Below are 27987 nucleotides of genomic sequence, written 5' to 3'. Positions count from 1 at the left end.
ATTCTTAATTTGGATATGGAAGATCCTTACTCATCATTTAAAGAGGTAAGATCCAAAATGTATAATATCTATAGCTTTTTCATCACTTATTGATACTGTACATTCTATTTGGAGACTTTTCTTAAAAAGATGACTTGCTTGACCACCTAGTTCTAAAAATTGCCCTAGACATGGAAAAAGAAATTCCAGCTTCCAAAACAATAAAAACATCAGTAGTTTGACTAAGGAGGACTACATGCACCTGAAACGTATGGATAACATACAGCTAATTAACGCTAAGGTAATAGGAACAATCTAGCGACTATTCATGAAGCCCTGTATGCACAATTATTAGGAGTTAATTGGCTCTGTAAATAAGCACCTATTACACAAGACTGGACTTTTTGGCAGGTGGTTAAACTAGACTGTAGACTGACTGGTGGCAGTGGTTATACTAGACTTGACTGACTGGTGACAGTGGTTATACTAGATGGGACTGACTGGTGACAGTGGTTATACTAGACTGTGGACTGACTGGTGACAGTGGTTATACTAGACTGTGGACTGACTGGTGACAGTGGTTATACTAGACTGTGGACTGACTGGTGACAGTGGTTATACTAGACTGTAGACTGGCTGGTGGCAGTGGTTATACTAGATGGGACTGACTAGTGAAAGTGGTTACACTAGACTGTGGACTGACTGGTGACAGTGGTTATACTAGACTGTAGACTGGCTGGTGGCAGTGTTTACACTAGACTGTAGACTGACTGGCAGTAGGGTTTTACATTAGACTGTGGACTGAAGGGCAGCAGTGTTTACACTAGACTGTAAACAAATCAAGTTTAGACTGTGGACTAATCAAGAGCAGCAGTGTTTAGACCAGACTTTGGATTTACTGGCAGCATTGATTACACTAAACTGTGGACTGACTGACAGCAGTGATCACACTAAACTGTGGACTAACGGAAAAGTTTACACTAGATTGTGGCCCCATTCACAGCAGTGTTTAGACTAAAGTGTACAATGACTGTCAGCAGTATTTACACTAGACTGTAGACTGACTGGTGGCAGTGTTTACACCAGACTGTGAACGGACCGGCAGAAATGTTTAACCCGGACTGTGGACTGACTGGTGGCAGTGTTTACACTAGACTTTGGATGGCAAATCGGACGTAGTGTAAATACCAGATCCAGAATGCCGCCTCAAAGCTACAGCAGTGATTATACTTAACTGTGGACTGGCTAGTAAAAAAAAAGTTTATACCAGATTAAGGCCTCATCCACAGCTGTGTTTAGACTAGAGTGTACAGTACAGTGACTGACAGTGTTTACACCAGACTGTGGGCTGCATGGTGGCAGTGTTTACACCAGACTGTGGACTGACAGGTGGCAGTTTTTACACTACACTGTGGATTGATTGGTTGCTTTACTCTAGGCTGTGGACTGACTGTTCGCAGTTTTTACACTACACTGTGGGCTGAATGGTGGCAGTGTTTACACCAGACTGTGGACTGACAGGTCGCAGTTTTTACACTACACTATGGACTGATTGGTTGCAGTGTTTACACTAGGCTGTGGACTGACTGGTGCAAGTGTTTACACTACACTAAGGACTGACCGTTGGCAGTGTGTACACAAGACCGTGGACTGACTGGTGGCAGCGTTTACACTAGACTGTGGACTGACTGGTGGCAGTGCTTACACTACACTATGGACTGACTGGTGGCAGTGTTTACACTTGACTGTGGACTGACTGGTGGCAGTGTTTACACCAGACTATGGACTGACTGGTGGCAGTGTTTACACTACACTGTATACTGGCTGCTGTCAGTGTTTACACTAGACTGTGGACCATAAACCAGATATAGAATGCCGCCACAGCAGCTTTGGTTACTTATATTATATATTATAAAATATTAGGATTATAGAATAAAATATTAGATATTTCCCCCAGCAGCAGCTGCTAACCTTAGTCCAGTCCTGATTATACTCTTTTTATGACTTTTGTTTTGCAGCTGGCTAAGAAGTACGGCCCAGTGTACAGCCTAAAGATGGGAGTCCAGAAGATGGTTGTGCTGTGCGGATATGAAACCATGAAAGAAGCTCTTGTCAATCACGCAGAGGAGTTTGCGGACAGACCAGCTCTGCCGGTTTTCCTGGATATTGCCCGAGGATACGGTAACATCTCTTTGTCTCTGGTTACACATATAATTAGTGGTAGAGATTAGCTGAAAGAGATGTACAGGAGAACTGAAAGATGTCATGGGGACTATGACATGGATGATCCACCTAATAAACAGGGACATGTGCTAACTCGAAGAGCCAAGTCTTTCCAAATGTTGTGGTGTTCATGGAAAGGAGGAGCAGAGGAAGAAAACCATGATCCTGTGTTGATCACCCGTTGTTCTGTAAGCTAGTACCCTGGTGGCCATGGATTGCCCCACAGAAAATAGGGCAGGGAAAGAGAGTAGGATGGGTAGGACATCTCCATGGGCTGTTCAGCACAAAAAGGGCTGAAGATGCAAAACAAATCTGCTCCAGGATGAGATTAGAGGAGGCTCAAGAGTACATGGAGTCCCAACTAGAATCTGTCAGGGTTATTTGAAGGTAGAGCTGATGGGCACAAGTTCCTCCACAGGGGCAATGGGAAACCATAGGTAATGCATAGGCTAGAGGGGGCTACATGTTTACCAGATCGAGAAGCCCCAAACCTCGAGAGGTGCCCAGGAAAAATACTTTGGGAGGACCAGAGCAGCAAAAGCCAGAGGAGAAGATGGGAGAAGCTCAGAATAAAAGACCCTATGCAAGGACTATTACCATCAGATGAAGGGATTAGAGAAGAAACCAGCACAAGAGGGCACTGTTGGCAATGGTAAGGGCTAGAGCCTAACTTAGGCATCCTGAGCAAAAGGAAGTCAGACAAGAGAGCCCTGACAGGTCAATGTGAGAAGATGGTATGTTGGTCACCTGTCGATGCCGGAATGCTGTATGCAGAAGGTAAAACATAAGTCAGTCCTCGATATGGGCTAGTAGGACCAACAGGTTTGCAAGAGAGAAGGAAGTAAGGGAAAGTGTTTTGGAGACCTCCACAGCTGACAGAAGATAATGGAGGGGGACTGGGAGCCCCAACTAGGAAGCAAAAGTAGTCATAGGAACTGGTGAGGATCAGAATACAACATCAACCTGCCAGATATGGTGAAACATTGTAAATACATTGGCCCGAAATGGTAACCAAAGAAATACACTTTATGCCTATATTCTACCTTTTTGTGGAGTAGGTAAGGGCTGTTTGTAGTTGCACATAGCTGAGTGGTATTAACCACCCCAGAATAGGGGGCCACCATCAACAACGCTCCACTCTGGAGTAATGCTATGCAGGAACAGCACTGAACACCTATACCAGTAGATAAAAAAGGAGCCTTGACTGTTCTATCTACAAAAGTAGGATTCCTTGACAAAGAAACACAAACCTTTGCTGTGAACCATCAGGTATGCAATGTAGCGGGGGACAGGGTCTAAGCATTACTGTTCATACTCCCTGGGGACAGACAATGGGAATAGTGCCATAACATGTCAGTTACACCCATTGCAGAAAAGGATCACATAGACCGGCAGCAGGCAAGCCAGAGATTTTGTCTCCTATGAGAAAAACACTAAAAAGTAATAAGGCTTGTTCGGTATTATGTTGGTAAAACATGCAGCAGAAGACAAAGGTGTGAGTAACAAGTTCAATAATCTGGTAATGTGACTAGCACAGTATCATGGCAGTTATATGTTCAGGAAAAGGCTAAAAGGTGAGTACAACTGTCACAAACTCGCCGGACGTAGGTGGGGAACAGAACAAGACAGTGAGCCCTAACCACTAGAACCCACCTTCTGATCCTACCTACTTGCCTCAACGGCCCTAAACGGCCGTGGACAACCACGGTGTCAGTCCCTGTCCTACACCAAGTGATACACAAAACAAGACAGACGAAACAAACACAATAATGCAAAGTCTACGGTCCGGGTCAGCAACGGCGGTCAGCGAGGTACAAAAACGTAAGGCAGAAGAAGAGTCAGAGACAGACAAGGAGGTCAGGGCAGGCAGCAGACAAAGCAGGTTGGAAGATCAAGCAATAGGTCAGGCAACAGAAGTAACAGAACCAGGAGAGCTGAAGTGCTTAGCTGAGTAACACTCAATAGCCAGCAGGGAAATGAAGAGCCTGCTGCTTTTTTATCTGGAATCAGGGACTGGGTCCAGCACTTGATTGGATCAGCCCTTAACCCAGCACCCAGCTCAGCTGGACAGGTCTATAAGGAGTAACCCCTGCACTGCCAGAGTGTAACAGGCAATGCGGGTGTGGCTGGGAAACTAAGACAGCATTCAGACAGGACTGCAAACAAAAAACAACCAGAGGCTCAGCGCTTCCTCGGTCGCCCAGTACGGACCGAGGAGCGCAAAGTCACATTCCTGACAGTACCCCTCCTCTTATGAGGGGCCTCAGGACCCTTATTTAAAGGACCCGGTTTAGAGGGGTTATGGTCATGAAACTTCCGGATGAGACGTGGGGCATGTATATCCTTACTGGCAACCCACGTATTTTCTTCAGGACCATATCCCTTCCACTGGACAAGATATTGGATGGAATTTTGAATTTGACGAGAGTCCAATATCCTGTCCACTTCAAACTCCAGCTCCCCCTGGATGACCAGAGGAGCAGGGAGGACTGAAGGAAGCACAGGATTAACATATTTTTTGAGAAGAGACTTATGAAATACATTGTGAATTCTCATAGACCCAGGTAATCGTAATCTGAATGAAACAGGATTAATGATCTCTGTGATAACGTACGGACCAATGTACTTCGGTGCTAGTTTACCAGAGGGAACCTTTAATTTCAAGTTTTTAGTTGAGAGCCATACCTTTTCTCCTATACCGTAATCTGGACCAGATATGCGTCTTTTGTTCGCCTGTTTCTTAGCTGTCTCTTGGGCTTTGACCAAGTTCTGAAGAGCTTGGGCCCAAACTGTGCACAGTTTAGAATAAATACCTTCGGCCGAAGGGTTTACGGACTCTGACGCATGTACAGAAGAATATCTGGGATTAAAGCCATAATTACAATAAAATGGCGACATCTTGAGTGACTGATTTTCACGATTATTTAGAGCAAATTCCGCTAAGGATAGAAACTCTCTCCATTTATCTTGGCTCCCTGCAACAAAACACCTCAAAAATTGTTCCAGAGATTGGTTCACCCTTTCTGTCTGGCCATTAGATTGTGGGTGAAAAGCCGACGAAAAGGATAATGAGATGCCCAGCCGACCACAAAATTCTCTCCAAAATCTGGAGACAAATTGTACCCCCCTGTCAGAAACTACATTTTCTGGAACACCATGCAAACGTAAGATATGGTTTATGAACAATGTAGCCAAGGTACGAGCATTAGGGAGCTTACGCAGGGGAATAAGGTGACACATCTTAGAAAATCTGTCAACAACCACCCAAATGACTGTTTTTCCCTTAGAGGGTGGCAAATCGGTAATAAAATCCATAGAAATATGAGTCCAAGGTCTGGTAGGCACCGGAAGGGGATGGAGGAGACCTTCAGGTAGTCTACGCAGAACCTTGGATCTGGCGCAAGTTTCACAGGCGTCGACAAATGATTTGACATCTCTTGCCCATGAAGGCCACCAATAATGCCGTGAGAGTAAGTACTTAGTACCTGCAATTCCCGGGTGACCAGCCAACACAGAATTATGAATCTCCTCCAAAACCTTAAGGCGAAGGTTTGGAGGAACAAACAGTTTAGACTCAGGAGTGTTCCGGGGAGCCAGAGACTGAGATTCCGCAATCCGAGCTGCCAGATCGGGTTGCAAAGTGGCCACCACCACCCCGGGTGACAGGATGGTCTCTGGTTGCTCCCTGGGAACAGTGTCGATGTCAAAGCTGCGCGATAAGGCGTCAGCTTTAACATTTTTAGACCCAGGTCGAAAAGAAATTTCAAAATTAAATCGTGTAAAGAACAAAGCCCATCTGGCCTGACGAGGAGTGAGACGTTTGGCTTTATCCAGATATATCAGATTCTTATGATCTGTTAACACCTTAATTCTATGTTTAGCCCCTTCCAGAAAATGTCTCCATTCATCAAAGGCTAATTTAATGGCCAGAAGTTCTCTGTTACCTATGTCATAGTTGCTTTCGGCTTTGGAGAACTTCCTAGAAAAGTAGGCTATGGGTCTGAGGTTGGTGAGGGTCTCTGAACCTTGTGAGAGAACTGCTCCTACCCCAACCTCAGATGCGTCAACTTCAATGACAAAGGGTTGTTCAAAGTCAGGCTGAGTTAACACAGGAGCTTCAGCAAAACACCTCTTAAGCTCGTCAAATGCCAGGATAGCCTCAGGACTCCAATTAACCAGGTCTGCCCCCTTTTTGGTTAGATCAGTTAATGGTTTAGCAATAACAGAAAAACCCTTGATGAACTTTCTATAGTAATTGGCGAATCCCAGGAACCTTTGTAGGGCCTTAAGGCTACTGGGTCGCTCCCAATTTTCAATGGCTGTCACTTTAAGGGGGTCCATACAAAATGAGTTGGAGGTGATCTTATACCCTAAGAATGAGACCTCCTGTATCCCAAACTGGCATTTTGACAGCTTGGCGCAGAGGTGATTTTGCCTTAGCAATTCTAATACAGTACGAACATGCTGAACATGAGAGCACCAATCAGGAGAAAATATCAAAATATCATCTAGATATACCACCAAAAAACGACCCAGATGTTCACGGAACACGTCATTAACAAAATGTTGGAAGACTGCCGGAGCATTACATAATCCAAAGGGCATAACGAGGTATTCGAAATGTCCCTCAGGAGTATTAAAGGCAGTCTTCCACTCGTCTCCCTCCTTTACTCTTATTAGGTTGTATGCTCCCCGCAAATCAATCTTAGAGAACCATTTGGCTCCCACAATTTGGTTAAACAAGTCTGGAATGAGAGGCAGAGGGTGTTGATTTTTCACAGTGATCTTATTCAATTCTCGATAATCAATACAGGGGCGTAGACCACCATCTTTTTTACCCACAAAAAAGAATCCCGCCCCCATGGGAGAAGAGGAGGGACGGATGTGACCTTTACGCAAGCTATCCTTGATATAATCTCGCATAGCCTCTCTTTCTGGACAGGACAAATTAAATATTCTACCCTTAGGGTACTTAGACCCTGGTATCAAGTCAATAGTGCAATCATAGGGACGATGGGGAGGTAATCCATCCACCGATCTCTCATCAAACACATCAGCATAATCAAGCAGAAACTCCGGAATCTCCCCATCATCAGAAGAACATTCAGCAAGCGACAAAGAAATACAATGAGGAGCACACTCTGGTCCCCATCGAACCAGTTCCCTGTTGGGCCAGTCAAACACGGGGTTATGCTGGTCCAACCAGGGTAACCCCAGAATAATATCAGCAGACAAATTTTCCATAAGCAAAAAGTCAAGCTTTTCAAAATGAACTGATCCCACCTTTACCTCAAGATGGGGGGTAATGTAGCGTATATTACCCTGAGCAAAAGGGGCAGAGTCCGCTCCAGTCACATTCAACGGACATTTAAGCTGAAGTGGACATGCCCCCAGACCAGACCAGAAAACAGTATTAATAAAGTTAGCAGAAGCCCCAGAGTCAACCTGGGCATATCCCGAGATAAATTTATCTCCCAAAGTCAAAGAAATAGGCAACAACAACTTCTTTTTCTTGTCGAAGGTTACCTGTGCACCTGAATGACCCCCTCGATAATCATTCAGGCGCTGAAGTTTTCCGGCGGTGAACCAGGTCTAGCGGTACATTGTCGTACTTGATGCCCCGCTTTGCCACAGTAGAGACACAGATGGTTCTGGAGGCGATATGCACGTCTGGCCTTGGCGTCAGTTGACCCGATCTGCATAGGTTCGTCTTGCGGAGGGGACACAGGAGAGGAAGAAGAAGGTTTAGGAGGTAAGGTCAAAGGACATGAACCAGAAGGGAATTTAGACGTTTCTCTCTCTTTGCGTCTGTCCCGCATACGCCTATCTACCCGTATGGCTAAGGTCATAGTTTCCTCCAGAGTCTCAGGATTAGGATAGGCTACTAACAAGTCCTTCAGTTGGTCAGACAAGCCCGCACGAAACTGGAAACGCAGAGCTGGGTCATTCCAAGTAGAGGGTACACACCACTGCCTAAAGTCAGCACAGTATTCTTCCACTGGTCTCTTACCCTGTCTGAGTGTCGTCAATTGGCGCTCTGCCTCTGCTGCTCGGTCTGGGTCATCATACAGAAGGCCCAAGGCTGAAAAAAATCTGTCAACGGTCATTAAATCAGGGGAGTCAGAAGGTAGTGAGAATGCCCATTCTTGGGGTGGGCCCTGCAGGAGGGACATAATAATGCCCACCCTCTGGGTCTCCTCTCCGGAGGAGCGGGGACGTAGCCGGAAAAATAATCTGCACCCCTCCCGAAAGGTCCGGAAATTTTTCCTGTCCCCCTTAAATTTCTCAGGGAGCTGCACTGGGGGTTCAGGAGCCTGCGGGGGGGTCAGACACATCTGCCTGGGCAAGGACTCTTGTTCCTGCACACGCTCAGCAAGGGTCTGAACCAACGTATTCAGACCCTGCATCTGGGTCACCAGGGTGTTCATAGGGTCCATGATGCAGGTGACCCAAAAATCTTCTTTCAGGCTGGCTATTCTGTCACAAACTCGCCGGACGTAGGTGGGGAACAGAACAAGACAGTGAGCCCTAACCACTAGAACCCACCTTCTGATCCTACCTACTTGCCTCAACGGCCCTAAACGGCCGTGGACAACCACGGTGTCAGTCCCTGTCCTACACCAAGTGATACACAAAACAAGACAGACGAAACAAACACAATAATGCAAAGTCTACGGTCCGGGTCAGCAACGGCGGTCAGCGAGGTACAAAAACGTAAGGCAGAAGAAGAGTCAGAGACAGACAAGGAGGTCAGGGCAGGCAGCAGACAAAGCAGGTTGGAAGATCAAGCAATAGGTCAGGCAACAGAAGTAACAGAACCAGGAGAGCTGAAGTGCTTAGCTGAGTAACACTCAATAGCCAGCAGGGAAATGAAGAGCCTGCTGCTTTTTTATCTGGAATCAGGGACTGGGTCCAGCACTTGATTGGATCAGCCCTTAACCCAGCACCCAGCTCAGCTGGACAGGTCTATAAGGAGTAACCCCTGCACTGCCAGAGTGTAACAGGCAATGCGGGTGTGGCTGGGAAACTAAGACAGCATTCAGACAGGACTGCAAACAAAAAACAACCAGAGGCTCAGCGCTTCCTCGGTCGCCCAGTACGGACCGAGGAGCGCAAAGTCACATTCCTGACAACAACAAGCACACTGGTTGGAAGCAGGTATGTAACCGAGGACTGTGATCTGAGACAGGGCCGGCGCCAGCACAGGTGCCAGGGCCCACAGCGCCTCTAGGGGCCCAGAGAGCAAGAGGGGCCTGGTGTTCCAATGTTCAGCCTGCTCACTGTAGTGCAGGTGAACATCAGAAGACACAGAAGACAGAGTAGGACCTGTACACAGATGGAGAAAAGGTTGAAGGACCCGATCGGATGGTTCTCAACCTTACAGTGTTTAGAGCAGCCCAACAGACAGGAAAAGGGAGAAGACTGAGCTGTATGTAAGTGCTGTGTGTCAGTGTCAGTCAGTGTCTGTGTCAGTCAGTCAGTGTGTGTCAGCGTGTGTGTCAGTCAGTGTAACAAAAGCCTAGTACTCAAACTTAAGGTGGTGGTGAGGTTGTATATGAGTTTCGCCACCAGATGTCAGTGTTCTATGTATGACTTTGTATGTATGTATTGCACAGTTGTAGTCACTATAGGGTTACTGTTTTTGTTTTGTGATTCTGTGGACCAGTGGAGATGTTTCTTTCTTTTCTACCTATGTCTATTCTCCTTTTATGCACACTCTCTTTTCCACCACTCACAGGGACCCTTACACACCCTTTATGAAGTAGTCACTTGGGGAGAGGAAGTGTAGCGTCAGTGTTAGGACTCGGGCTATGCGTTTGGCTCGGCATCCTTAGCAGCCAGACTGCATGTCAGGTTTTGCTCTGCTCTGCTATTCATGGTTGTAGTAGTGGCCAGTATTCACTCCCTGACAGATCAACATAGGTGTAGTGAGTTCACTAATCATGGACTGAAAGCTGACTCACTAGTCGGCTGTCAGTATCTGGGCAGGACCTGGAGCTTCAGCCCCAATCACGCCTTGGGGGCTGGGACTACAGGTCCTATAAGTATAATCCCCTGTCTCAGTATCTTGCCTGCGATAGAGCCTAGTACTCCTAGTGTTTCTTGACCTCGCATTTTCCCTGAATTAGATATTCCTGTTTACCGGACCTTTTGGCTTGTATTTTGACTATCCCTTGGACACGTTTTTGTACCTCGTCGCTAGACTGTTGCTGACCCGGAATTCTGACCTCGCTCTTATTGTGTGTGTCTGTCTTGTTTTGTTTCGTGTTGCACCCTAGCAGTACAGGGACTGCCGTCCAGTTGTCCGTTTGCCACCTAGGGCATCTGGGGCAAGCAGGTAGGGCCAGTGGGGCGGGTGCCAGCTTCAGGGCTCACCTGTCCTTGTGTCTCCCTGTCCCTATCCTGACAGTCAGTATCCCTCTGATTCTCTGAGGGGTAGGACACACACAGACCAGGCATCCCTGCTGAACTAAGCCAGGGCCTGGCTCTGCCAGGTTCCCTGTCCGGGACAGACCAGTCAGACACATGTGTTTGTAGAACCCAGAGACTTTTCACTTCCAAGGTATAACTACAGACACTATGCAGTGTTAAGCACTAAAGAAGGACAAGTCAAAGATCACCCCAGCCCACACCGTGAACCTCTCTTAACAGTGCAGGGTGGTATCCTAGTAACAAAGGAATTGACCCGGATAGAGCAAAGCAACCATAACCAAGGTCTACATATTCTATCTCGCAACGCAGGTGAAACCGGGACACCCTCGGACACTTACACCCAGCTAACAGTCTGGGGCTTGTGTCACCCTCATAGGACGGGTACCCTGACACTGCAGGGCAGAAGGTGGTTTAGTATCAGTAAAACCACTTTATTCATTCTACTGGGACTCAGTGATCATTAAACCAGCATCTACACATACCGGCTACACCTTCCTTGGGTTATTCTCCCCTTTCTGTGGGTGGCAGTACCAACAGTCCGGTTGGGTCATCTTCCCACTCCGGACCACTGTGACAAGAGCCCAAGGGACCCATCACAACCCGGCAGGTCACCAACCATTTCAGGTAGAAGAATTCAGCAAAAAACAAAAAATGACCTGGAGATTGCGCTCACTTCCGAAGAATATTAGAGTTGCCAATGTTCACACTAAAAGACAGTTTATTCACACTAAAAAACGGACTGAATAAACCGTTTTTTAGTGTAAACATTGGCATCCCTAATATTCTTCAGAAGTGAGCGCAATCTCCAGGTAATTTTTTGTTTTTGGCTGAATTCTTCTACCTGATTATCACGGGCCCTCATTTAAGGAGTTTCGTCTGTGACCTTTTGTGTGGACTGCAGCTTCTCCGGAATCCTGGGAGGTGTGTTATACACATCATTCTATGTGCTGGTGGGTGTTGTTACTCTGCTTCCACCACCCCAAAAGGTGAGCAGTGATTTTATATCCATCATCTTATTACCTATTTTTCTCAGAGATCCTTCTCTATAAGGCGCTCTGCCTTTGTTTTGTTTCTTGTTTCTACCATTTCAGGGGACCAGTATAGCCAGCCACTAAACAAAGCAGGTATACCATCACACCTGTGTGCTGAGTTAGCACTGGCGTCACAACAGTGCCATCACTGGCTAGGCTATACTGCACAACCAACTACCATAGAAGTGGCGTCATAGCTACCACCTCAGTATGTGACCATTAGCAGTACACAACACCAGGATGTATCAACTGCCCGGCCCACCACACAGTCAGTCGGTGTCTGTCAATCAGTGTGTGTCAGTCAGTCTGTCAGTCAGTCAGTGCAAGTAATTTTATACAGATTAAAGACATGATGAAAAGTACAGAGTTTAATCACTATGTCGCTTCTTCAGGTCTTATCTTCTCTAATGGACATAACTGGAGAACCTTGAAACGGTTTACTATTTCTACATTACGGGATTTCGGTATGGGGAAGAGAACCTTAGAAGACAAGATCAATGAGGAATCCAATAGATTAGTGGAGACATTCAAATCCTACAAAGGTAAAAAAAAAACTAGTTGACATGAGCGTATAACTACTATAATACAGTCCTAGAGAAAGAGGAGTGGCTACACCTCACACCTATGGTTTACATTAATGCCTCTCGGCTACATATAAAAACCAACGCCAGAATGTTGGTATACAATTTGATCAAACCATATTGCCTCATGTGCAGTGTGCAGGTCTTCTGGCCCACATGAATCCTTACTCTAAAACAACACTGTGCCAGTCGGCAATCACCAGCCCCGCAGAGCAAGCGCCAACAGGGTAGGGGGGGCACAGAATAACCCTGCAACCCCAATGTCACAGGACCAAAGCCCAATGTCCCCCCAAACCCAGCAGGCACTGCCGGTGGAGAAAGCGGCCACCAAGCAACACAAGTGTGAACAAGGTGTTACTAATCAATGCACCAGCAGGTATAATGGGAGAAAGAGGAGGTACTTACCATATGCACACAGATGCTTCCTGCTAATTGGGGTCACATGGGTCTTACAAGGGAGGAGTGAAAGCCACCAGAAAGGAGAGAACATTTTAAATACAGACCTAGAGAAAGAGGAGTTGCTGCAACTCACACCCATGGTTTACATTAATGCCTCTCAGCTACATTTAAAAACCAACACCAGAATGTTAATTTATGATTTGATCAAACCATATTGCCTCATGTGCCACGTGCAGGTCTTCCGGCACACGAGTCCCTATTCTTAAACAACACTGCCAACCCCCCAGAGCAAGCGCCAACAGGGGAGGGGGGGGGCACAGAATGGCCTTTCAACCCCACTGGCACAGTGTTGTTGCACTCATGTGTGCCAGAAAACCGGCACACAATATGGTTTGATCAAATTATATACCAACATTCTGGCGTTGGTTTTTAAATGTAGCCAAAAGGCATTAGTGTCAGCCATAGGTGTGAGGTGCAGCCACTATAGGTCTGTATTTTAAATATTCTCCTCTTTCTTGTGGCTTGCACTTCTCCCTTGGAAGATCTATTGGGGCACCAATCAGCAGGAAGCACCTGTGCGCATACGGTAGTACCTCCTTTTTCTCCCATTTTACCTGCTGGTGTATTGGTGAGTAGTTACACCTTGTTCACACTTGTCTTGCTTGGCGGCCAACTTCTCCGCCAGTATTAACTGCTAAAATACTGCTCCTATGTACAAGAATATAATACGGCCCCCCTTCTCTGCTTGCGCACGTTTTGCAGGGATTGTGGTCGCTGACCGGCACAGTGATGTTTTTTGGTTAGGGACTCATGTGTATCAGAAGACCTGCACCTGCTACATGAGGCAATATGGTTTGGCCAAATTATATACTTATTTCTGATGTTGGTTTTAAATGTAGCTGAATAAGCCTTTGTGTCAGCCATGGGTGCGATGTGTAGCCATTTCTGTCTTTTTGGCTTGTGCATATAACTACTATAATAGTGCCCACCTATATACAAGAATATAACTACTATAATACTGTCCCCCTATATACAAGAATATAACTACTATAATACTGCCCCCCTATATACAAGAATATAACTACTATAATACTGCCCCTATATACAAGAATATATCTAATATAATACTGCTCCTATATATAAGAATATAACTACTATAATACTGCCCCTATATACAAGAATATAACTACTATAATACTGCTCCTATATACAAGAATATAACTACTATAATACTGCTCCTATATACAAAAATATAACTACTATAATACTGCCTCCTATATACAAGAATATAACTACTATAATACTGCCTTTATATACAAGAATATATCTACTATAATACTGCTCCTATATACAAGAATATAACTACTATAATGCTGCTCCTATATACAAGTATATAACTACTATAATACTGCTCCCTATATACAGGGATATAACTACTATAACACTACTCCTATATACAGGAATATAACTACTATAATACTGCTCCTATATACAAGAATATAACTACTATAATACTGCACCCTATATACAAGAATATAACTACTATAATACTGCCCCTATATACAGGAATATAACTACTATAACACTGCTCCCTATGTACAAGAATATAACTACTATAATACTGCCCCTATATACAAGAATATAACTACTATAATACTGCTCCTATATACAAGAATATAACTACTATAACACTACTCCTATATACAAGAATATAACTACTATAATACTGCTCCTATATACAAGAATATAACTACTATAATACTGCTCCCTATATACAAGAATATATCTACTATTAGTAATACTGCCATTATATACAAGAATATAACTACTATAATACTGCCCCTATATACAAGAATATATCTACTATAATGCGGTTCAGGGAAGAAACAGAGTGCTGCACCTCACACCTATGGCTGATACTAGTGCCCCTAGGCTAAATAAAAAACACATCAGAATTTTGTGTATGAATTGATCAAGCCATACTGCCCCATGTACCTCGTGCCGGTATCTGATACACATGGGTCCCTACACTAAGTCCACACCGTGCCAGTCAGTGGCCACCAACCCCGCAGGCGTGCACAGCCAGGGAACGGGGGCCATGGGACGGCCCTGCGACCCCCATGCCACAGGACCAGACCCAAAAACACCACACCAGAACCCGGCCAGCACCGCCGGCGGAGAAGGTCGCCCCCAAGCAGCACAAGTCTGGATAAGGTATTGCGCTCACCATAGCTGCAGCAAACAGAATGGGAAAAAAACAGGAGGGATTAAAACCATGAGCACTCAGGTGTCTCCTGCTAATTGCGGTCATGTGGGTCTCACCAGGAGGAGTGCAATACACGGAGAAAAGAGAGAAACAAAATGCGGTTCAGGGAAGAAACAGAGTGCTGCACCTCACACCTATGGCTGATACTAGTGCCGCTTGGCTAAATAAAAAACACATATTTCGTCTTGATAGACACGAGTGGGGAGGGGAAGTGAAGGCAGGGCTGCCTTCACTTCCCCTCCCCACTCGTGTCTATCAAGACGAAATAAACTGACTTATACCGCAGCGTTTTTTGGTGAGTGCAAGCTTCTTTGTCTCCTTTCCTGGATAACTACTATAATACCGCCCCTATATACAAGAATATAACTACTATAATATGCAATGGAGAGAAAGGAATCCGCACTCACCGGTCAGCAGAGAAGGGGGTTTATTGATCCATACACTGGAGGCTGGAGCTGGGAGGGGGAAGGTGTTACGCAGGTGTGCTCTTTGCAGCTACAATTGTTTCTCGCCTGCTAGGCGCTTCGTCAGACGAAGCGCCTAGCAGGCGAGAAAGAATTGTAGCTGCAAAGAGCACACCTGCGTAACACCTTCCCCCTCCCAGCTCCAGCCTCCAGTGTATGGATCAATAAACCCCCTTCTCTGCTGACCGGTGAGTGCGGATTCCTTTCTCTCCATTGCATATTCCATTGTCTCGGCTGTTTCCTGCACCCGGATCATTCGTGGTTTACCTGCACTGAACTTTGTTGTGTATCTCCCAGCCCTCGGTCCCATATTAGTGTCGATATCGGCTGGTGCCGGCTGAACCTCTCTCACCCGCATTATAACTACTATAATACTGCATCTATATATAGTTTACCGTACTCATTGCTCTTACTTTAGGTGAACCCTTTGACAACAAAATGATAATGAACGCTGCTGTCAGTAATATAATTGTGTCCATAATACTCGGCCATCGATTTGACTATGATGATCCCAAACTTCAGAGGCTTCTGACTATAATAACGGATAGTGCCAGGATTGCTGGTAGTCCAATGGCCCAGGTAAGTGCTTACAATGACTTCATTGTTAGCTGCAGGAAGTTAATGTTATGGCACAGCAGCTGTCTGACACTAGTGCATTCCCAGCACATTCACAGTCTCTCATTCCCAGGGGTAAGAAGATGAGGGTAGTAGTCGCTTGACATGGTGTGGTCATTCAGAGATATTTTCCACAAAACCTCCTAAACGTATAAGGCTGGCACTGTGATGAGGGGTTTGGGATGGTAGTAGATGATGGTAGTGGTTCCCCTTAGTCACATACTGTGTAGTATCTCCAGGCTCATGGAGAGTGAAGAGGCCTTGGTGTCAAAACGATAGAAAAATTTATGTTTTCTTGTCCATTATCCCTGTCGGGGAACCCAACAAATGTGTAATTTTTGTCCAAACAACCGCCAAGTGGGTGTGTCATGGGTGTGTCCTTCAAAACCAGCCACAAACTAGCCACAACCGACAGATCTACTAAGCAAACCATCATTTTTTGACGGGCTTTCTATTCTAAAAAACAGCCACTTTAGAGTGGCGGGATGGTCGGGTTTTAGTTTAGTCATGGGAAAAACCTTCCAGATTTACTAAGGGCGTGCGCCATATTAATGAATTTGATGCGAAAAATCAGACACAACCAACAGCATAACGGCTTAAGGCTGGGTTCACACTACGTACAGTATATTTCAGTCAGTATTGTGGTCCTCATATTGCAACCAAAACCAGGAGTGGATTAAAAACACAGAAAGGATCTGTTCACACAATGTTGAAATTGAGTGGATGGCCACCATATAACAGTAAATAACTGCCATTATTTCAATATAACAGCCGTTGTTTTAAAATAACAGAAAATATTTGCCATTAAATGGCGGCCATCCACTCAATTACAACATTGTGTGATCAGAGCCTTTCTGTGTTTTTAATCCACTCCTGGTTTTGGTTGCAACAACGCTACGTGACTCTATTCATGGATAGGGGAAAAGTCAATTTTTCCTGGACAACTTCTTTAAGGTAAGTTGTAGCAGTGGTGGCAGGGATGACTACCTAGAGGTGCACTGTCCAGGATGTAAGGTACTCTACTTGGAGTGGGGGGGAAATGTGCGAACAATCATGTACACAGTTCACCTCTAGTGTCCAGCACCATGGGCTTGCTGTAAGTAAATAAAAAATAATCATATAATACTTATTTGTATATGCCGAAAAGCTACAGCTACCGGCACTACTGAGATATAGGCAGATGATTTTTCTTTGTGTGGATTCTTGCAGTAATATGAGTTTGTATAAAAATACGGGGTGCTCACTTGTACCAGGTAAGCAATATTGCGAAATAGGTATCCATACAAAAAAAGAAAAATGTGGAGGACACTCACCGATAAAAAACGTATTCTTTATTCATTTCTTTCTTAAAAAAGGTAAAAAGGTAAGTGTCTTTCTTTATCGGTGAGTGCCCTCTACATTTTCCTTTTTTTGTATGGCTAATACTTATTTGTAGAACGCCAACATAATCCGCATAGTTGAAGACATAGACAGATGCAGTTTAGATACCCTTCATCCAGAGAATCTCCTTAGACTTAAAATAAGGATATAGATACATATATACTGCACATTCAGCAGCTGACACAAAGACATTGCACTTCTATCAGTAATAGTAATCTGTTTCCCTTGCCACATACACACATATAGGTAATGATTTCTTATACCTTTTCCTCCACAGTTGTACAACGCGTTTCCATCCCTGATGCGCTGGATTCCAGGAAGTCACCAAACCATTCGACCGTCCGTTGATGAAATTCATTCATTTATTAGAAAGATCTTCACAAAACAAAAGGAACAACTGGATGTCAATGACCGGAGGAGTCTTATTGACTGTTTTCTGGTCAGACAGAAAGAGGTAAAATAATTACAGACTTCTGACAATGGTTGTCTGGCAGGGTAAGAGAGGGTTAATTTTCCTGGTCACAGAGTAAGGCTGGACTGAAAGCATCCTGGGCAACCATCTCTCTGTTATAGTATACTTGAGCCGGGTTAGAAAAATGCCTCTAAGCAGCTTTAATATTTATTTATTTATGTATATATTTATTTTTTTGCAGAAATCAATAGTACAAGCAATTTTAAGAAACTCTGTAGTATGCAAAAAAGCCTCTTTTTGTACTCAAAAAGCTGTTTTGCAGCCTTCCCCCTCACTTCTTATCTGTGCATTATCAGGCAAAGCCGTCTTCATTACAGAGAAGCAAAGTAAAGAGGGGTTCTGCTGTGTCCATTATAACCTATAGAGGGGGGAGGGGCCGACAGGGATGAGTGAGCAAGGAGAGCAGACAAGCAGCTGTACAGTTTGGAGACTGTCTGGTCACATATAATTCCGGATTCAGAGGTCAGAAAGCTCAGTGCTTATCCGGGAGCTTAGTGAGAGAAGATTGCAGGATGTGGTGTTTTGCCTTTTCTCCTATCTGTGGTCATTCCACTTGGGCCCTCTCCATTGAGCATAATGGACACAGAAATCCTGCTTCTTCTGGAGGGGGGGGGGGTAGAAAAACAGCTTTTTCAGTTCAGAAGGAAACACTTTTGCTAATTAAAACCTATTACCGAGTTTTTTTTTTTAAATCCCGTATACTATTAATATTTATTGATTTCTGTAAAATGACATTTAAATTACAGTTACGGTTTAACCCCTTAACCCACTATGATATACTGGTAACGTCAAGGGTGTATGGTGTGAACGTGGGAGCTGGGCCAGCTCCATACCCAGAGGCAGCGCTAATAGCAAACACCCAGCAATCTCTCAATTCTGGCTATTAACTGTTTAAATGCATTGACTTAGGGTATGTTCCCGCTATGGAACATGCAGGAAAATTTCAAGTGGAGGCCACATGGCAGACTCCACTTGAAATTCTGCTTGTCCCACTGACTCAATGATATTCTAAAGCTCAATCCGCCGTCCTCCCAAAGAATTGACATGTCAATTCTTTGGCCGCCAGTGGATTGAGCTTGGGCCCTGCATTTAAAAAGGATAAAATGCCAACTACCTGCAGCCGCCTCTAGGGAGAACCTATCAGCTAACTGCATACCAGTTTTACATTGAACTCAATAGTAGCACAGTCTGCAGTAAGCTCATTAGGCCCCCCTAGTGGTGGCTGCAGGCAGCCTAGGTGTTATCTAATAATTCTATGTCTTTGTAGAGGATTTGGAGCTCTGTATAAATAAGAAAAACAAAGCTCCAGCCACTATAAATTAAATTAAGTTCCATCAGCAAATAATTTTGCACCTAAAAGTGACATGATACTAAATGTAGAGATTTTCTTTGCTCCAATATACTTGTTCTATGTTACATATGTGCTTGTAGTGTTCTTCTATAGATAACATTCAAAATTTTGCCCATTTCAGGAAAAACCAAACCCAGAATTATATTTTCATGATGAAAACTTAACCTCTCTTGTAGCGGACTTGTTCGCTGCTGGAATGGAGTCGACTTCTACATCACTGAGATGGGGCCTTCTATTAATGATGAAGTATCCTGACATTCAAGGTAATCTTAAATCAGAAAAAGCTACAATAAATTCTAAAATGATCACAAACAACCAACACTATACTGGAGCTAAAAAGATACCGTTATTTTTGGCCCGCCAGGCAATTCAGAGTTTGAATTACATCTGGCCCACCATGGCTACAATACAATAGATTATGGATGCATCCTTAAATTAAAAAGTATAGAAATGTCTGTAAATTTTCCTAGAGTGACCCACAAGTGTCCCTCTTTGGCCGTCCAAAAAGTTGGAAATATTATACGGAATTAGATGGAACTCCCCCACCCCATAAGCATCAACATTAAACACAGCACTCACCGTTCTTAGTTCTGATGGTCAAACACAGGAGGATCCCCTTTTGCGTTAAGAATAGAGATGAGCGAACCCGAACCTCGGCCGGTTCGCTCATCTCTAGTTAAGACCTCTGGATTCTAATAACAGAGAGATGGAGCATGGTGGAGGACAGGACCTGTGTCCTTCCAGCATTCTTCTATACATTTCTACTAGTGATGAAATATTCAGCCAGCAATAGATCACTATAATCTGTACTCGACATGTAGAGGGAATACTGGGATGAAACAGTTCATGCCACGTTGAAGTCAATAAGGGCAAAAGCTGCAGTAGATTCTAAGTGTTTTTTCGACATTAAAACAGCCAGGTATTAGAAATTAAGAAAAACTTACCTACCCTATTCTTTTGCCTCCCCCCCCCTTTATGTTTATCTCCCCTCTGACCTTCCTCAAACTGATTTCTTTAAAAAAAAACTTAATAAAACAAAATTTGAAAGAAATTAAGAAAAACATTCACTCATTGCCTAATTGTACTTAAACTTGAAGATATGGAAAAAAAAATTCTTACTTTAATAACAGAAAAAGTTCAAAAAGAAATTGAAAAAGTCATTGGTTCAGCCGAGCCCCAGCTGGTGCACCGCCAACACATGCCATACACCGACGCTGTTACCCATGAGATTCTGAGATTTTCACTTGTAACACCATTTTCCACACGTCAGACGACTCAAGATGTCACCCTGAAGGGCTTCTTCATACCAAAAGTAAGTAGTAAAAAAAAACATGTATTGTCTTGAATGACAAAGAAGGGTTTGTTCCAGGTTTGTTTATTCTGCCACCCGCTGACATGGTGAACACTTTGCGGCTCCGTCTAAGCCTTTCTCAACAGCTGATGCCATAGAACATAGCATAAAATGCTATACATATCAAATTGCCGTAACCTGGGTTTGCTAGATATTGTTAGCAGTGGGCCAGGTGTGGTGGTATCAACTAGGCACTTTGTGCCAGAAGTGGGGGTGCCCACCCCTGGGTATACAAGCACTGGGCTTGGTAATGGTAGAACCAGGTGTGTGGGTGCAGGTGCGACGGGTAATAAGAAGTCCAGCACTTGACTTAAATACTCTTCAGTGCAATACTTACATAGTATGAACCTAGGCGAATAGTGTAAAATACTCTTTTCTATTCAGGTCTGTGATCAAATGACAGAACTCTTCATAACTGTGGTATCCAAGAAGTTAACAAACAAAATGCAGAAAGTGACCCCCCCACACACACCATACGCAAAATATGTCATCTATAACCTTAAACCAGGATTTTGATTAGACAAATAAATGCTTTTCTGTCTTATGCTACATTGTTGTATAGAAAAATCATCCTGAAACAGGACATTATTTTTATTCAATACAATCTCCAGCATCTCTAGAAAATCAGTGTACTCACTAGAGATGAGCGAACTGTTCGGACTTTTGGTCCGAAAGCAGTTCGCTCGATCGTGATGCCTGTGATCCCAGTTGCATAGTTGCGATCCCGGGAATATGCGGCCAGGATATTCCAGGGAATCGATATTTAATTCCCTGGAATACCCTGGCCGCATATTTCCAGGAGCGCAACTATGCACCCGGGATCACAGGCATCACGAGCGCAGATGCCGTCGGACCAAGAGTCCGACGGTTCGCGCAACTCTAGTACTCACTCGTAGACAGCAGCATTTCCATAAGCCCCTTCTTGTGTTGAATAGAAGTATGTAAGTACATTTCAACATCAACAGTTACTAGCCAACATTCATCCCCAAATATATCAAGATGTTTCAACAAAAAATGTGCGATCCCTGGATGTTCATATCACATGATAAGATTTGCATTAAGCAAATGGCCTCAGCTGTTGAGAAAGAACTGTATTATAGTAAACGAGCGCCGATCTGGTAGACCGGTGCTCGGTTACTGAGCCTATTACACAGTTTGATTATCGTGCAGCCTTTGTGTTCTTTTTTGTGTTCTCTTTGCTCCTGCCCACTGTCTGCAACCTCTGGTGAAGGTTCAGAGACGCTCAGCCAATCACTGGCCCTGGAAGTCCCATCCCGGCCAGTGATTGGCTGCCCAGCCTGTCATCTCAGAGACTGGCTTAGGTAGAGACGAAAGATGCTCAGCATGTCACATGTAGCTGAATAAACAAACTTGGAGCGAAGAAATCTTGTGTGGTGAGTTTTCCATTTCCAGTACTTTACTTTACAAGAGCTGGGTAATTAATCGAATGCCAGATGTTTCCTACTTTTTAAAATTTTTATGGTGTTATTATTTCAGGACCCCTAGCCATTTACCCATATAGTGCCCATATATCATTAATGGCCATCTTGCGCTCAAGACTGTAAACTTTCCACAGTAAATCTTGTATGATTCTCTGCAGGGGACTCCGATCATCGTGTCTTTGACATCTGTCCTACGAGATCCCAAATACTTCAAGAAACCATACGAGTTTTACCCTGAACATTTTTTGGATTCCGATGGAAACTTTGTCAAAAGTGAGGCCTTTATACCATTTTCACTTGGTAAGTTAAGATAATTGGACACTGCAACCACTTGGATAGGCTTTCTGACACCAGACTCAACCAAATGGGAAGGGACCATGTGTAGGGGAGGGGTAGGAGTATAAGGGTGGAGATAAAAGTGGGAAATTAACTATAAAATAAAGGGGCGCACGTGTTAGCAGCCAGTCTGCCTGGTTGTGACCAGGAGACGTTGGCCCACCTACCCTCCCTATATTACAAATTAAATTGGGGTCTGTCTTGTCATGGCAGCAGGCATAAGAAATAAAGGAGAGGAGGGTTCCTTGATGTCAAACGAGTAGGAAGTTAAAGTTGAGTAGTTTGGGGTTGGTTGACCCCTCCCCCAATTCTTTTTTTGTGTGCTAATGGAAGCTTTAATGTGAAATGTCTGTTGGGAAGAGAACCTAGGAAGGGTTTTAGGTCTGGAAGATAGGTGTCCTCGGGTTGGGTAGAGTACGGCTGTGGGCAATGTCCAGAGTTTTTTCTGATGTAATGAGGTTGATGTATGAGAGTCTTTAGGGGCTCCCCTCTCTTTATCTTAGTGTAGCAGGAATAAGTTACAAGATTTGGACTAAATACTTGTAAGTAGGGATGACTGCAAAGTTCAGGTCCATACCTGAACAAGGACTTTATTGCTGAAGTCTGTGTTTGGGTCCAGAGTTTGGACCTGAACTTTCTTCTTTCTTCAGCGACCATGCACACACACAGGATAAATAGCATCCCCACGTAACCCCCCTGGGGGCTATTCTGCTCAGTTCAGTCTGGCCTTCAAAGGGGTTAAGTGAGGATGCATACCATATGCATGTAACCTCCCAGGGGCAAGACTGTAAGTAGCTATCTGTACAGATGCTGCATACTATAGGGAGCACAAGACCTGTCAAAATTATGTGTGCTTTTTTCCCTGTCTTTTTTGTATGTATTTCCCTTTTTTCAAATATCGGTATCCTGAGGACTACCTAGGGGGCCCCAGGGCTGGACTGCCAATTACTAAGAAGATTACCTTGCTTCGCTGCTAATCAGAGACTGAGGACCCCTGCTGGACAGAGTGGCAGCTCCCTCAGTCTGGCTGCAGCGCCACCAGTTAATCCTTAGGCCTGTCCCGCTTCCTAGCAGCTCTTCTCTCATCTTCCTGCACAGGCAGCAGGGTATAGAGACACTGCCTGCACTGATTCATCAGCAGGGACATCCAGCACAGGCAGTTTCTTTGTACCCTCCTGCCTGCGCCGACAGGAGACCGCACACTGCCGGGAGAGATGCTGCTGGGAAGTCTGTGACTGGTGAGAGGATTGGCTACTATATGGGGCACCATGGGAGGGGGGGGGGGAATTGGCTACTATATGATGTACTATAGTGGATTTGGCTACTATATGGGGCACTATGGGGAGACTGACTACTATTTGAGGCACTACTTGAGGCTACTTTATAGGGCACTATGAGGGGTAACTGGCTACTATATGAGGCACTGTGGGGGATTTGGCTAATATATGGGGCACTATGGGGGGGACTGACTACTATATGAGGCACTATGGGGGGAGTAAGCTACTATATGGGGCACCATAGAGGGATTGGCTATTATTTGGGGCACGGTGGGGCGATAGGCTACTATATGAGGCACTTTTGTGGGGGATTGGCTACAATATGGGGGCACTATGGGGGGGACTGACTACTATTTGGGGCACTGTCAGGGGTTGTAGGCTACTATATGGGGCAGGTTCGGGGAAAGGAGTACGGTGGCTGGGAAGGCGGGAGGGATTGCAAGATTCGGGGGGATTTGTTCAGTCAGGGGGGCCAAGTTGCCAAGGGGCCCATAATGCTGTTAGAATGGCCCTGATTATTACCTTAGTACCCATTGCCACAGGGGTACTGGGAAGAGCTGGGTACGAAGAGTCCCAAAGCTTCAGAAAATTTTGCTCTTTTTTTTTTAATAAATATTTTTTTTTTTAAATGCGATGGAACTCCCTCTTCTCCATAGCCATCTATCAGACACCTTTCACTAACAAGCCTGTAAAATAAATAAAAAAAGAAAATATATCCTCAAACCCCTTGTTGACCATTTTATTAAAAAGATGAACCCGCCGGTCATCAATATAGTCCATCGAATCCAAAGTAGTCCCTAGGATATCTGTATCAGAAAAACAAAAACATGAGACAAAAAAGAAAGGCAGGAGCACCATTTTGACAGGTGTTCTGCTCCTTACAGTATGCAACATCCGTACAAATAGCTGATTACAGTCACATGCATAGCAGCTCCACTTAGCCCCTTGGGGACTAGACTGTGCCCCATCAGCACAACTAAGTGCACTGAACCCACCCCTTCCTCTTACATAATTTTGAGTACAGTCTGGTCTTTCTTCAGCATTGGCTTCAGTAGTGTCTGCTCAGCCAACCAGTGGCTGAGATGGGACACCACTGTAGCTGCAGGCTGTCTCAGAGGTCACTACTGGAGACAACTCTTAAGAGAGAAGATGTAAGCTGAGACCACAATAAAAAGTATAATACCCCCAGGGGGTTAAGTCAGGGTGCTAAGCATCCCCACTTGACTCCATGGGGGCCAGACTGTAACTTTCTGGGTATAAAAATTCAGGTCCCGATTAATAGAAATGGGGATCAGGTTCAGGTTCTGTCCAGGTTCATAAACTGGACTTTTTTCCCAGGGTGGCTGAACCTGATGAACCCGAACCTTAACGGGTCCGTGCATCACTTATTGCACGCTATTTAAAGATTTAATACTTTTATATATTGTTGTATCTGTTGGATGTGTCCTTTTCTACTACAAAGCTATGCCTATTGTGTGTTTCATGAGAGTGGGTAGAAGGGCTAACGGATATCATTTTTCCCTCAGTCATGATATTTTTTCTTTGTTCTCCTCTTTGTAGGGAGGAGAAGTTGTGCTGGAGAGAACTTGGCTAAGATGGAGCTTTTCTTCTTTTTTACAAAGCTGCTGCAGAACTTCACATTCAAGGCTCCTCCTGGGGCAAAGTTGGATCTTAACCCTATTGTTGGCATAACCTTATCCCCCCAGAATCATGAGATCTGTGCAATTCCTCATAATTAATGGACCAATTGCCTTGTGGCTGCCTGATCTAGGGGTTGTCCTACCATTATATGTCATATTCAATGTACAGATCATAAACAAAACACATTGTCATTGATATGCTGTTACATTTACTGCATCTGGCTCTTGGTAGATTGCGGGGTTGCCTAAGATATTGTAGGTGCTATGGAAACCAGACACAGGGAGAAGAAGAGTGGGATTTTAAAAGGTGGATAATAATGTGGGTGGTTTGGGTGCCCCCCTGGGGCCTGAGGCTCTTGGGGGCCCATGGCCATCCAAACCACCCCCATCACCATTGTCACAGCCACCCTGTCCATGAGGCACAGACCAGTCTCTGCTAAAATTGAAGGGGAGCTACAATTCAGCCTCCAGCATCTTGCACTTACAGAGAAAGAGTGATGATGGATATTAGTCACATGACCTTTAGGAAGATGGGGAGACAGAGCTGTAAGTTCAGTAACTTGGGGTTGCTAGGTATTGTTAGCAATGGGCTAGGTGTTGGGGTGTACAAACTTGGCACTTGTCATGGTGGCCAGGAGTGGTATGCCCACCCACCCCTCTATGTACTAACACTGGCTTTGTAAAGATTGCAACAAGGTGTGTAAGTGCAGGTGCAAAATTACCACAGTGTCCGGGAATTAAACAGGAACAGTTTACTTAGAAAAATCTTCAGTGCAATACAAAATAGATACAAAAATAGGTACAAAAATAGAACAGTCCTTTCACTTGGTGGATAACACAAAAGAGTTAGCTTTGAGTGCTTTAGGTATGTGTAAATAGGTGTAACTTGTGTCAGATAAGGATAAGGGACTGTCTTGGGGCCTTTTCTAATAGTACAGATCTTTACTGGGTCAATTTGTAGGGTACGTTGTTCTGTGACTTGCTTAAAGAATCTCATACTTACGGTTTAGAACAGAGATATACCGCCTGCTGCCTGTAGAGACCACGGAGTGTCAGGTCTGGTAGTACAAGTCCTGGGTTTAGACGACCGGGTGAAGCTAACCTCTCAAGGTTTCCTGAGAGGGTCAAGCAGGTTTCAACAGAGTTCGTCGGCTTGCTTGCACTTTGCTCCACTGCAGACAAATCCTTTTGCGATGGATTGTTCTGACTTGGTGTAGGAATGATTACAATCAGGCGTAGACAAGGTATCCCAGGTGACATTTACCCCACCTGTGGGTTCAGCATCTACTATATAGGGCAGCAGTATGGAGGCCATCTACTACAGGGGCAGCAGTACAGAGGCCATCTACTACAGGAGGCAACAGTACAGGGGGGCATCTACTATAGGGGGCAGCAGTACAGGGGGGCATCTACTATAGGAGGCAGCAGTACAGGGGACTATCTACTATAGGGGGGATTACTTATGGGGCAGCAGCACAGGAGGTGAGCATCTACTATTGTAGGCATAATCACAGGGGGCCATCTCCTATAAGGTGCCAGCAGTACAGGGGACTATCTTCTATAGACTTAGGGGTCTGCACAGGTTTATATGGGACTACACAGGGGGCCGTATTCTCATTGCTCTAGGGTCCCGCATGGGGGATTGGAGGTTGGGTTTGAAGGTGGTTCTGGGATGTATGGGGATCGCAGATTGTGTGGACTGCCCAGGGCACACTTAATCCGCCCCTGGACTGTACACTTAACACTCCATTTGCAAAAATACAACACAAATGATAAATCCCCCCCACCCCCTCCAACCTCAGGTGCCCAGAGTCTTGTCACTTCTGCAGACACCTCAGAAAAATCAGGCACAGGACTACTTTTTCCGGTAGACTAAGCTGGAGGATATGGGCATGGTAAGCTTGGCTAATCAATCAGTTATCATCATTGGAGCTTAACTTAGCTGGGTACCATGAACTTATCGTCATTGCCTAAAGTAAATATATCTGACTTATTGTTTAGTAGTGCTTGTTTTGTCATATGCATCTATTTCTTACTACATTATTAGAGATGAGCGAACCGGGTTCGGGTTCGAGTCCATCCGAACCCAAACGTTCAGTATTTGATTAGCGGTGGCTGCTGAAGTTGGATAAAGCTCTAAGGTTGTCTGGAAAACATGGATACAGCCAATGACTATATCCATGATTTCCACATAGCCTTAGGGCTTTATCCAACTTCAGCAGCCACCGCTAATCAAATGCCGAAAGTTCGAGTTCGGATGGACTCGAGCATGCTCCAGGTTTGCTCATCTCTAAACATTATATATATATTTTTTATTGTTTACCTTTGTTGTATTTTTTTTCAATTTTTTCCTCATTAGTGTTTCATATGCTATTGCCATTTATTAAATGTTTCTGTTTAGTTTTAATACTGTCTGTCATCATTTCTTTACAATCAGAGACATGCTACAGGACCTTCAAGGGTAGGTTAAAGATGGAGACTTCCAGTTCCACCTGTTATCTAGGAACCTGTATGGTTAGGGCTAGATTGTCAAGTTTCCTAGGTATGAAGAAGATGTGCAGAATGCAAACAAGGGAAGGAAGGGTGAGGGGTGAGCTTTACTACATAGCTCCCTAGGGGTTAAAGATGGGGCAGAGCTTCTGATGTTATATGATTCTAAACTGGTAGAAAGTCTTCTAGGTGCGGAGGATAGAACAGAGAAAAAGGAGTGTTGTGTCCCTGGTACAATCCACACTGCAGGACTACAA

At 44.7% G+C, this 27987-nt stretch overlaps 1 protein-coding gene across 1 annotated transcript; it reads left to right on the top strand.

Annotated features, from left to right (window-relative positions):
• Window positions 1-25339, top strand: LOC138795068 (cytochrome P450 2K6-like). Its single transcript, XM_069974020.1, has 9 exons — window positions 1-45; window positions 1998-2160; window positions 12059-12208; window positions 15795-15955; window positions 17649-17825; window positions 19316-19457; window positions 20325-20506; window positions 22146-22287; window positions 25161-25339. Exons 1-9 carry the CDS (start codon window positions 16-18, stop codon window positions 25337-25339), a joined length of 1326 nt encoding a protein of 441 aa, XP_069830121.1. The 5' UTR covers window positions 1-15.
• Window positions 25340-27987: the final 2648 nt, after the last annotated feature.

Source organism: Dendropsophus ebraccatus, chromosome 6 (assembly GCF_027789765.1).
Source record: "Dendropsophus ebraccatus isolate aDenEbr1 chromosome 6, aDenEbr1.pat, whole genome shotgun sequence".
Lineage (NCBI taxonomy): Eukaryota > Metazoa > Chordata > Amphibia > Anura > Hylidae > Dendropsophus > Dendropsophus ebraccatus.
Note: the sequence above shows the minus strand (reverse complement) of the source record. Positions and strands in the feature narration are given on the sequence as shown.

Bases quoted from the DNA above. Each gene is read 5' to 3' on its own strand.
- LOC138795068 (XM_069974020.1), top strand. From the start codon at position 16: ATGGAAGATCCTTACTCATCATTTAAAGAG. The intron at 46-1,997 runs GTAAGATCCAAA...TTTGTTTTGCAG, and splicing joins CTTACTCATCATTTAAAGAG to CTGGCTAAGAAGTACGGCCC. The intron at 19,458-20,324 runs GTAATCTTAAAT...CTTTAATAACAG, and splicing joins GAAGTATCCTGACATTCAAG to AAAAAGTTCAAAAAGAAATT.